This window comes from Arctopsyche grandis, chromosome 11 (genome assembly GCF_051622035.1).
Source record: "Arctopsyche grandis isolate Sample6627 chromosome 11, ASM5162203v2, whole genome shotgun sequence".
In the NCBI taxonomy this organism is placed as follows: Eukaryota; Metazoa; Arthropoda; class Insecta; order Trichoptera; family Hydropsychidae; genus Arctopsyche; species Arctopsyche grandis.
In genome coordinates, this window is record NC_135365.1 from 21,993,066 (window position 1) to 22,005,309 (window position 12,244).

A 12,244-nucleotide genomic window follows, 5' to 3' on the forward strand; every position below is an offset into this window, starting at 1 on the left:
GTATAAAAAATCCTGATGAATTTTGCCACTTGGCGACATTCTTTTAATAATCTCTCCCTTCTCCGTTTTCAACCCCCTCGCTCCAGGTTCAGTTCAGTCTCACTGTCATGAATAAATACCGACCCTGTATGAAAGGTGAATAGGGACAACCCCAACCTAATCTTAACCGTTTGCCTCCAGCCGTCTTCTATGGAAGCTTTTCGTGACAAGTCTGTAGCGCAGCTGTCTTCCATAGAATTTCTGAACTTTGCACGGGGTTTTGAGCATTATATGCGCCTATTTCAACTGTTTTGAGGTACAAAATTGTTTGAATATATTACTGAGAGTTGAATGCCATCTATTCAATTTGCTTAAAATGAATATATACCAGTCAAAATTAGTTTTTTGTGGAACCATACTGAAACCTCGTTTATGTGACGTCACGTCTGTTGAACAATGGCGACGATACGTCTCAATTGTATGAAGAATGATTATTTGACAATTAAGCTAAAACTACGAGATATATTATGTATTTTATTGTTTAAAATAATACTTTATGTGTTAATTAACATATCTGGTTACTTGAGTAAATATTAAAATCTGTATTTAAGGTCGAAAACTCGATTGCCAAATTCGAGAAAAAGGTGCCACGTACAGGGCTTGTTCGCTATATTTATTGCCGCGGGCAAAGGGTTAAATGAATAGGGTCAACCCTAACTTAACCTGAGCCTTAATTTTTCATTATTTTACTGACCACTTTTGGAATTATAAACTAACCAAATGATTTGTTGCCTTTAAAAGTGTACGGATTTTATAAAAACAATTAGTAATATGTATATAAAATTTTATTTAGAAACGTATCATCTTATACAAATTCACATTTTTCACACCGTTCGTTTGTCAATCTTTAAAAAAGACATTCAAAATCGACCCGTTTTTTTGCACACTCCATAACAATGAACCGAATAGTGATCGGCAGCTCACCAACGAAAATTAGAACTCAAAGCACTTCACAGTGTGAAACTCCGAGCCCTGTACATACATATTTATCTTAAATGACTAACAAGGAAATGAATACACACACCTACGGATACTTTCAAGACGCTACATGTCATACATATGTGTGAGAAACATATAATGTCGGTCTCGTCTGTGAGGAATGCATTTTACATTAATATAAATACATATATATATATCTTGAGAAACCGTATGGGGTTCAATAACTTTCACTAAACTCGCACAGACATATTACAGTACGAACGTGAGAAAAAGTGTGGTAAATCTATAAGCGTACATATTTATCGATATCATTTCGATACGATATAATTAGATATATTTATATATAATATTTTCAAATATTAATACATACAACTTGACGAAAGAACATTGACCTTTGCAACACTCAAACATTCATAGGTTTTGATTATAATATATTAAAAGAATATATAATTTATTTCTCAACTCCAAAAACACCTTCAGAATTAAATAAAATATCATTTTTAACACCTACATAAGATAGGTAATACATATACGATTTTGATTTTGAAAATATATAAATAAATGTATAATAATATAATTCCACAAATTTTTCCAATAGTAAATTGTACATGACAATATTTTAATGAGATTACTCTGTATACATACATATATTATAAATAATACGGCAATGTTCAATAACAAAGAAGCAGTTGCCATCATCAAATAATATTTTTTGGCCAATACCCGGTAACTGTTTCTGCATATATCATTATATGATATAATATGCTGGGTTTAAAAAAAAAAGGTATATGTTGGCTCAGGTATAACACTGGATCTATATGTTATTCGAGTAACTTATTTTAATCCCAGCGATATATTAGTGGATTCATCATTATTCCGGGTCGGTACTGAAACATAATATAGCAACCAAATTGCATATGTACTAAAATAAAATAACATTTAAGTCGAGTCAGAGTCTCCGACGTGATTTCTATAGTTTCTACGAGCTCTTTTTACCCTCTGTCTATGCTTAGTGGCGACCCATTCCGGTTCGTCAGAGCATTCGACGTTTTCTTTACTCTTCGAATTGGACGTCGTCGCACGACTGCCGGAGCTGGTGCACGGCCCGGAATGTATTCCGCTTTCGGGAGTGGTCAAATTTGCGCTAATCAACTGCTTGTTGGGCGTACAGATATCGTCGGCCGTACTCCTAGTGCTGCAGCTGCTTTCGACTTCGCTCTCGTTCGTCTCGTTCCTCAGCCGGGTCAAAGTCGGAGTGTAGCCAGTGACCATGTTGCTGCGAGGCCTGTCCCAGCTTTGCAGGTCTAACTGGAGCGACTCGTTCGAGTTTCTAAAGTCGTTTTCTAAGAGCCTATCATAATTTAATAACCTATCCGAGGAGTTGTTCTCCCATGAAATTAGCTGGTGAGTGTCGACTGTTTCGTGAGATCCATTTATCGGAGTGGGTAAAATATTAACTAACGGGAGATTCGGATTTTCTGTAGGCGTCGTCACGGGAGATTTGGGACAACTTCCAGCTGATTGATCGTCATCCGAATCGGCTTCGGTAATTCTAAACAAAGCGGCATTGTGATGACCTCTAATTCCTATACAATTATTAAGTATGAGTTGAAACGGAATGTTAAATGATATTTATCATACATGCATTATAAATGTAACAAACCTGTACTTGTACTTGGAATGGCAAGATTATTATCATCACTGTATCCACTTTCGTGCAAATGACTTCCATTTGATTTAACACCATTATCTATCACATGTACATAAATTATCATCAATACAATAATACGTACATATATATGTACATGAAATACATAGTACAACGAATTTTGAAATTTGAAAACAGCTCTAGTTGGAAAAGATGTTCTGTATCATGTGAAATCTGTAAAAAATATTATAAAAATTCTAATAAAATTATTTGCATCCATTCATGTTTGGGAAAATCGTAAATTTTAACCAATTTTTTTCTATTCAGTATTTTTTTTAATTTTAACTCATACAGATGGAATAATTTTACATTAAAAAACTTTTATCATATTTCGTAAATAAATAGTAGACATCAGAAAAAATGTTAAAGGATATCGATAATGAACTATAGACGCGCTTCTATTTGGCGTTTAAGGTATGCAAATGTGAAGAAACATCTCATGTGAGGTATTTATATTGTAAAATTATTAAATTTATGACAAGGTAAATTAAAAAAAACATAAACTACTAAAACAGAGCCTAAATTTTCATAAAACCTTCGAAAATCGGTAAAATTTACAATTTTTATATTATTTTATTAGATTATTATGTGCATCATTAATATATATTATATCGCTATTCTGTATGTATCTGAGAAAACGCTCGCCGTACTATAATAGTCGTTTCGATACGAATTTTTTTATTTAATAATTTAATATGCCAACACCCATGCGATGATATTTCATCGGGTATAATACAAGTAAGATAATCTTCATTTTATTTTTTACAGATTCCCCATGATAAATAACGTCTTTCCCAACTCCAGCTCTTTCCAAATTCCAAAATTCGATGTCCGATGTAAATTACAAAACCACAATCAAACCATATCTAGAGTCAGCTCCTTTAACTCGATAGCTGCTAGATTTATTTTTTCTTTTAAAACCCCGGGGCATGTTCATTCTTCTTCGGTTCGGTCGAGTCATCTACAAATAAAATCAACCGTCATTAAAAAGTGAAATCAACATGCCTAACAGCGACGAAAAAAACTTGCGTTTACTTTGCTCATATGCCTATGGAGTGAACGTGGAGACGGCGTGTCCGAATCCAGATCGCTGTCCGAAGCCGGAGAGTCGATAGACGTGTTGGCCAAGGTAGTGGGCAAAATAAGCGGCGGAGAAGGTCCACCTCGTCTTATTCCACGTCTGGCACGCAAAGGTCTCGGAGCGCGAGTCCTTTTACTGACGCAAGACACCGAAGACGATCCCTGTTGCGTTTTACTACACCTAGAAATAAATTCAACAATGTGAATATTCGCATCGACGGACAAAGGAAGAGAGAGCGAATGCATTAATTTGAAGTGAAAACGAGTCATTTGCTATGAAAATTTATTAGCACAGCACATATTTTATCACCTCGGAGCAATGCGTTTTTGTGCAAGTCTCAAGAGTTTTGATTGTCTCGTAGCAATCAGCCTTGCTATTCTGTTTTGGCATCGCTGAGTTCTAACACCATTAGAAACTGGAAAGGCGGAAAAGTAAAACGTAAGCCTATCTGATTCACGTTTAATCGTACTCAAATGCCGACGAGAAAAAAGAAACAATTTTCAATAGTTGCGATTTACGAATTACAAACGGTCTGCACAAAAATCAGTTCTTTTTCTCTCTCCTATTATAACATATCACTTTTGATCATATAAAAATTCCTCTGCTTTAAGAATATCAAATCAATAATATTATATTGCACAAACCTCGTTTTGGTAAAAAGTGTATCAACATTTGATCACTGTCGGAGGAATCGGAATCTTTCTGAAACGTATTATGCGTAGGGAGGGGCGGAGGCGGTGCCGCTCGTCGAGAGCGATTAGCGGGTCTGACATTGCCAACACCGAACATTAAACCATCATCGCCACTTTGTGAATCCGTTTCCTCGGTCGACCATCCTTCAAACTCCCGCTGTACCAACGAGTCGAAGAAGGCCATCATCCGTGGATCTTCACTAGTCGACTGATCTGTATAATTGTGAGATATATACTGAAAAACGAAGATATTACGTTAAATTAAAATATAAACTTCAATGTAATGACAAAATATAAAATACAAACTTGTCCACTGTGATGCACTAATGATACATAGTCCTCGTGAGAGAAAACATCTCTAGGATTATCAGGACCTGATTGCTCTTCTAATAAAGATCCCTTCGAGCCTGGTATTTGGATCGGAGACCACAACTAAATATAAATTTAAATAAATTATTAAATTTAATACAATAAATGAATAATCAAATCTTGAATATTACCTTGATAACTTTTTCAACTCCGGACGAAGCAATAACGCTATATTCCGAATTATATCTCACTTGGTTTACTATGGATCTATGTCCATATAATATGAGGTGCGTTTCATCTACCCATGTTTCTAAAATGCATATATATTTTGAAAAAATGCCATTGCATAATCTTTATTTTTGACAAATACACTCGGGCATACTTTCTGGAGTATCGGGAACTTTCCACATGTAAAGGTTGAAATCGTCAGAGCCAGATAGCACAAATTGATCTCGGTCCCCAGCGAAGCAACAGCTCTTCATCGTACAAGAATTGTAATAGTCTGGATGGTAAAAAAATGCTCGTGGTTCGGAAGAATGAGTCGAATACAAAACTGGTGGTAAACGACGACGCAGAGCGAGAATATGATCACCGGATTTATCGAATCTAACACTCATACAGTTCTGAGATATGCTGCTTCCACTTCCGTATTTTATAATGGCACTAGAAAATAGAAATACATTACAATGATGAATCCAAAATGATAATCAATATGAATTGTGAAGTTTTATCATACTGTTTCGGCTTTCGCAAGTCCCATAATGCGGCTCCGTTTCGAGCATTGGCTGCAACTATGATACCCGCTTGTACGGGATGGAAAGCAACAGCATGGAAGGCTTTTCTACTCCTCGATACTATGAGCGATTCTGAAAATATTTTATTTTAAAATAAATCAAATATTTGAATCAGAATGGGTTGGATCTATATTTATTCCAATTCACAAGAAGGGATCAACGAAAAAATATGGAAATTACAGAACACTCCCACTCATTTCTCATCCAAGTCAAGTATAGCTCTACCTTGACTGGCTAATTTCCGGAAGAAGGAACTGGATTTACTAAAGGCTGAGGCACACGAGAACTAATAATACTCATTCATAATTTATACACATAGAATGCAGCAACAGTAAGAGGAAAATAGTTTCTTTCAGAAACATATTGAAGCGTGGAAGAGGGGTTTCTGAGATGAAAGACGTAGAGTACTGGTAGAGGTAGCTTATTGTTCTTGATCCGTCAACAAACTATCTCCGAATGAAGCACGAAACAAAACTGCCTATTATTTATACACAGCGTGTACTCTCAGCACAGTTATGTAGGTTATTATATATATTATAGTCGTGTTCTTATCGTGTTCGTGTACAGACGTTGATTGCGTGTGTGGCGATTTGTGCAACTAAATTATAAAATTGTGACAATTAAAAAATAAAAACAAAAAAAAAACTTTTATTTGTAATATATCATTATGTTTATGTTTTAAGTAAAGTGTATAACAATGGCTTCAGAACGTATAAATAAAGCAATTACGATTGAAAAAAAAATTATGGAAATTTTAACATTAAAAAGTAACAGTATATCGAATGATAATAAGACATTTTTAATTAATTCAGTAAAACAATTAGTTAAATATATATGCGAAAAAGAAAATAGTGATAAGGAACAATTTATGGATGTAAGTGATTTAAGAAGTGAATTTAAAAATTTGAAAAAAAATATAGAAAAAGACATCAATCTATTAAAAAGCAACGACAATAAAAAATTAAATTACGCTGAGGCAGCGAAAAAAGAAGTTACATTAATAATACCAAAAGAAGTTCAACAAAAAAATAAAACTAAAGAAGAATGTAAAAAATTAATTAAACCGGATACACTAAAATAGGAATACAGGGTGTTAAAAAAATTAGTAATGGTGGAAGTGCAATAACATGGAATAATAAAGCGGATAAAGTAAAAATAATGGAAGATATACAGGAAAAAATGGGAGATAAATATGAAATTAAAGGAAAAAAATAAAAAAGGAAGAGTGAGAATTATAGGGATGTCAGAAAAATTGGAAGAGGAAGAATTGATTAAATTCATATCTACACAAAACCAGATAATAGAAATAAACAAAAATTTTGAGGTTAAAAAAATATGGAAAAATAAATTTGACAAATATAACGGGATTGTGGAGGTGGATAATGAAACCTTCAAAAATTTCATGGAAATGGGTAGAATTAATTTAAATTGGGACAGGTGCAAAGTGGTTGAAGATTTAAATATTTTCAGATGCTTTTAATGCTATGGATACAACCACAAAGCAGATGTATGCAACAACAACAAAAGTTGCTTTAAATGTGGATCCGAGGATCATTTAAGCAATGATTGCAACAGTACAATAGTAAAGTGCCTTAAGAGGGCTGGACAGCAGCGCCTTGTCCATACAAACGTACTATACTTCTCCCTTCCTCAATTATGGCACTAGAGAAATTATTTTTTAATATGCTATGGATATCCACCATTGGGGTGAATCTATCGTTTTATTTTTTTGATTAATTATTTTTTGTAGGAGCTAGGAGCCGCCAAACATCTATAAAATCGCCTCTTTTTTACACCCACGAAACGAGTCCAGCGTGCTTATTTAACCGTCGATTTAAAAAAAAAATACGCCGATAGATGCACAGAAAGTATCTTTCTCATACCGATGATGAAATTTTTTTAAAAATTGGTCCAGTTTTGGAGGAGAAAATAGGAGAATACGAAACCTCGATTTTGTCAATTTAAAATACGTTTTATCTGGTCGAAGCGCAACTGTTGCATTCATATATATTGTCGCATTCACTCAATATATACATACACTCAATATATATATCGAAGAAAGGAACGGTAACAAAATTAAGGTTTCGGGTGTAAAGCCCTCTTAACTGTATTAAGGCTAATAAAAGACTTGATTTAAAGCTAAAAATAGACCATAGCCCGATGGACATAAATTGTGAAACTTATAAAAGACAAGTGAAGTTATATAAAAATAAAATTGACTATAAGTAGCAATTAAAAATAGATAATAATAGTAATAATTTAATATATAATATAAATGTGCAGGGATTTATAGCCCACAGAGATGACATTATCTACCTTATTCAAATTAAGAGACCATTAATGTTAGGTTTAACCGAAACACATGTGACTAATGACATTTTAGATTACGAAATATATATTGATAATTATAGTTTTATAGTGACTCCAAACATACTGGCGGTGTACTATTATTTATTAGAAATAATATTGTTTATAATAAAATTAATGTGTATAAGATTGAACGGGAATTTTGGACGATTAGCGTGAATGTGACAATAAATCGAGTAAGTATGTTTCTTTTTTTAATTTATCGATCTCCAAATGGAAGTTCTGCAAGATTTTTAAAAATTTTGTATGATTATAGTGAAAGTAGTATGGATATAGGTAAAAATATTTTAATGTTTGGGGATTGGAATTTTAATTGGGAAAATTTGAATGAATTTTATGTTAAGAAATTATATAACTGCGATAAATAAATTTAATACATTTGAGCTGATAAATAATAAGGAGTTGTATGATATTTTGAATGGCACGAAATCAGTAAGAAGTATGGATGATTTAACTGTGGAAATATTAAAACAAACATGGACTAATATAGGTTCATGTTTGTTAAAAATTATTAATGTATCATTACAAACAGGTATTGTTCCAGATGCTTGGAAAGTGGCCACGGTTGTGCCAGTGTCAAAGGTACCGGGTACCTTTAAGGCCAATGAAATGAGACCCATTAATATGTTACCTGTTGTTGAAAAATTATTAGAACAAGTAGTTATAAATCAATTAAAAAAATTTGTTGTTATGAATGATTGTTTCACTGAGGAACAATCGGGTTTTAGAGAACGTCATTCAACTGAAATGGCCATTCAATTGATCATTTCTAGTTGGATGGGAGTGATAGATGATTCTAATAAAGTGGTTGCAGCTGTATTCTTGGACTTCGTTCGAAACCATAGATAGGGGAAGATTGATAGAGAAATTAAGTAAGTTAGGATTGGGTGGGAAAGTATTAAGTGAATGTTATCTGAATAATAGAAGACAGAACGTAAAAATTAATGAAAGAGTTTCTAAAAGTTTGATTGTTCCATTTGGAGTACCACAGGGTTCTAAATTAGGACCTCTGTTGTTTATTCTATATATTAATGATTTGGTGAAAGTATTTGATATATGTAAAGTTCATATGTTTGCGGATGATACGTTAGTTTATATTGTAGGTGATGATGTGCAAGTTATGAGTGATATTTTATCTAGGGAATCACGGTATTTAAGTGATTGGTTATGTGAGAATAAACTGAAAGTGAACTTAAGTAAGACTAAGATGATGTAGATGAATAATAAAAAAGTTGTGAGTGATGTAATTATGGATGGGAGAGTGGTAGAAGTAGTAGATAACATTAAGTATTTGGGCATTTATTTGGATTGTAAATTAAGTTTTAAGGTGCACGCAGATTATATTATTAAAAAAATGGAAAAAAATGTTGGTGTACTTTGTAGGTTAAGAAATTTATTAAGTATAAAAAGTAAAATATTGATATATAATTGTATTGTACGGCCTCATACTGTATACTGCGCTACAGTCCTCAATCTATTTAGTGGTTTGTGTATTGATAAACTGCAGAAAGTGCAGAATAGAGCAATGCGTGCAATTTTGAATGTGAGGAAACGTAAGAATGTAAGAAGTATGTTAGATGAATTGAAATGGTTGGACATTAGAAATAATAATAAATAAGCTAGATAAGAATCTATTACCCAAATATTTTAATAATCATATAGTTACGAATAGAGATATACATAATTATAAAACGAGAAATAGGAATAAATTAATTATAGGTAGAGTTAAGAAAGTTAAAACTGCAGGAGGTGTTTTTCACAGAGGTGTTCAAATGTATAATGCCCTTCCTGAAGGCATTAGAAGTTCTAATAACATTGCTGCTTTCTTGAAGGGTGTTAATTGATACCTTTGTGGAAGATGGTTTATAATTTTTTGTTGTTATTTTGTTATTGTATGTATTAGCAGTTTTGCTATTTGAATAAATAAATAATAATAAATATTAGTTGATGGGTCGCGAGACCTTGTTGGCTATTGTATACAACTTTGGTTGACGAGCACAAATCACCTAAACTCCGTGTGTTACAATATCAAGAGCAAAAAGGCTCCTGATCTTTTAAATATATATACATGGGGAATACATAATTAAAATAGTACTGGACGGGTGAAAAGGTGGCGTAACAATAGGCAGTAGAAAGATTTCTAATATAAGATTCACTGACGACACAGCATTAATGGCCAGCAATGAGGATAAAATGGCTGAACTATTTTGTAGAATAGAAATAGAGAATAAACACCTGGGTGGGTACCCTGAGAAACATCAATTGTCGTTAAATGAACTCTCCGTTTCTATACTTGTCTCATCAGCTTGGTACTAGGATCATCATAGTAATTCCAGAAACATTTTCCAATATCTCTATTATGTTACGACTTTTTATTTTAAATAAAATTATTATCCTAGAATTTTCAATTTAAAAGCTTTTAGTTTCATTACATACATACATATGCATGTAGCTGTAATAAGCATAAAATTATTAATCTTATATATAAACTACTAGTGGTTTTACCCGGCTTCGCTCGGTATTTGTAATATAATTTGTAATATAAACCGCTTAAACATGGCTAATGTAATAGTAAACATTCGTTTGTTTTTTTATTATTAAATTTATTTGATATCGAAATCGTTGTCATTGAAACATTGATTTGTTTTTGATGCTCCTACCCAAACCTTACATAGTTACAAAGTCTCTTTCGAAATTATATATGTATTTGATATTACTTTAAAAGACTACAAAGAAGTCAAAGATTTTATTTAACCAATGTCAATCAGAAATCTGGATAAGAATAGGAATGACAAAAACGGGGATGAGCAGTCTGACAAAGATATGGAAAAACCGTTTTATAATGAGAAAAACGAGAATCTGTCTGGCTAGATTTCCAGTAATCCCCATTGAATTGTATGGAGTCGAGATATGGATACTAAAAAAGAGAAAGGATATGCTAATATATAAATATCCTTCGAAATGTGATGCTAGAGGCGGATGCTGGACATTCCATGGACCGCAAAACGCGCGAACATCTCCATTCTCAAAGAGCTGGCGGTTTCAGAGAGACTCCACAGCATGTAGGAAAAGGATTATTTCCTACTTTGACCATATTGAAGAATGTGGAGAAGCTGATAGTCACTGGAACACTAGAGGGAAAGCGAGCGAAAGAACAGTCTCCCATAAGATGGTTAGTCTTTCAACTTGGCACAGGACTAGGAGAAGTGGAGGCAGATCGTCCACCGGATTCCAGATGATAGAAATGACCACGACGCTCAGCATTGAGCAAACGAGAAAGAAGACAAAGCATGATCCATAGAAATTGTTTGTATTATTACCGTCCACAGATTGCCTCGTGTCAAATACTAGAAGTCTGCCATCGTTCCCGGCTGTAGCTAGTACACGAGAATCGAAAGGATCTATGGCTATTCCGCATACGGCTTTCTGATGTGGCAATACTTCAACTAGTCGCTTTCTGGAAATAGAATAAAAATAAAGTAAATATGTAAAACTCGTTTTTTTACGCATCATTTTTAAATGGATATTACTTTTTCTACCCACTACTTATCCGACGTACATACTGCATAAAAATTACACAAACTCACGTTGGAGTATCGTGAACTATGACCTGGTCGTCGTTTCCCCCGGAGAATATTCGCAAATTATCATTGGTGATGGCCAGACAAAATATGTTGGAGAAATGTTGAGTCAGCATCGGTTCAGGTTGGCTTCGCTCCATCAGCGTTTTGTCGAAGTTCCACAGCATCACCCGCCTGTCGTCTCCACCTGTTGGAACAACACGATAAGGTGATGAGGTGTTCGGGGTGAAGGTAAGGTGATAAGGTGTTCGGAGGAGACGAGGGCGAAGACAAACCTGAGAGGAGGAGGTGTCCCTGGGCCGAGAACTCGATGGCGTTGACGCAGCCATAGTGGCAGAGCAAGTCGCGCCTGTAAAGACTGCGAGCTGCCAGCAGACGAGAGTCGAGGAGGCGCCGCCCCGAAGGCACGCACCCGCCCGCCCTCCACACTTCCAACGAGACTCCGCTGACGGGGTGCTGCGCCCCTCGGACGCGCCCCCACACCATTCTTCGCCTCGGAAGAAGATCACCTCACACCACCAACAACACACTTACACCGCTACCGCTAGTTACTTACCTTGTTCACCCCTAACAACTAGAATAACGACCTATGCTTCGAACATACAAATTTCATAAATGCACCCTATTTTTTTTAAACTGTTTACAATATTTTCAATTTGGGATAAATTTTCAATATCTGTATAACTATATACTTGTAGCCTAATATTATCACATTTTTCATGATACATCAGTGG

General features: G+C 34.3%; 1 protein-coding gene across 1 annotated transcript; it reads right to left on the reverse strand.

The window, feature by feature from the left end:
• Window positions 1-807: 807 nt before the first annotated feature.
• Window positions 808-12,091, reverse strand: LOC143918697 (DDB1- and CUL4-associated factor 5). Its single transcript, XM_077440689.1, has 13 exons — window positions 11,786-12,091; window positions 11,517-11,697; window positions 11,250-11,386; window positions 5,505-5,634; window positions 5,151-5,431; window positions 4,960-5,078; window positions 4,766-4,891; window positions 4,412-4,694; window positions 4,077-4,182; window positions 3,722-3,947; window positions 3,548-3,647; window positions 2,642-2,728; window positions 808-2,564 (listed from the first exon to the last, which is right to left on the reverse strand). Exons 1-13 carry the CDS (start codon window positions 11,994-11,996, stop codon window positions 1,918-1,920), a joined length of 2,634 nt encoding a protein of 877 aa, XP_077296815.1. The 5' UTR covers window positions 11,997-12,091; the 3' UTR covers window positions 808-1,917.
• Window positions 12,092-12,244: the final 153 nt, after the last annotated feature.

Bases quoted from the DNA above. Each gene is read 5' to 3' on its own strand.
- LOC143918697 (XM_077440689.1), bottom strand. From the start codon at position 11,996: ATGGTGTGGGGGCGCGTCCGAGGGGCGCAGCACCCCGTCAGCGGAGTC. The intron at 11,698-11,785 runs GTTTGTCTTCGC...TTGTTCCAACAG, and splicing joins GGGACACCTCCTCCTCTCAG to GTGGAGACGACAGGCGGGTG. The intron at 5,635-11,249 runs GTAATAATACAA...AAATATTTTCAG, and splicing joins CACGAGGCAATCTGTGGACG to AATCGCTCATAGTATCGAGG.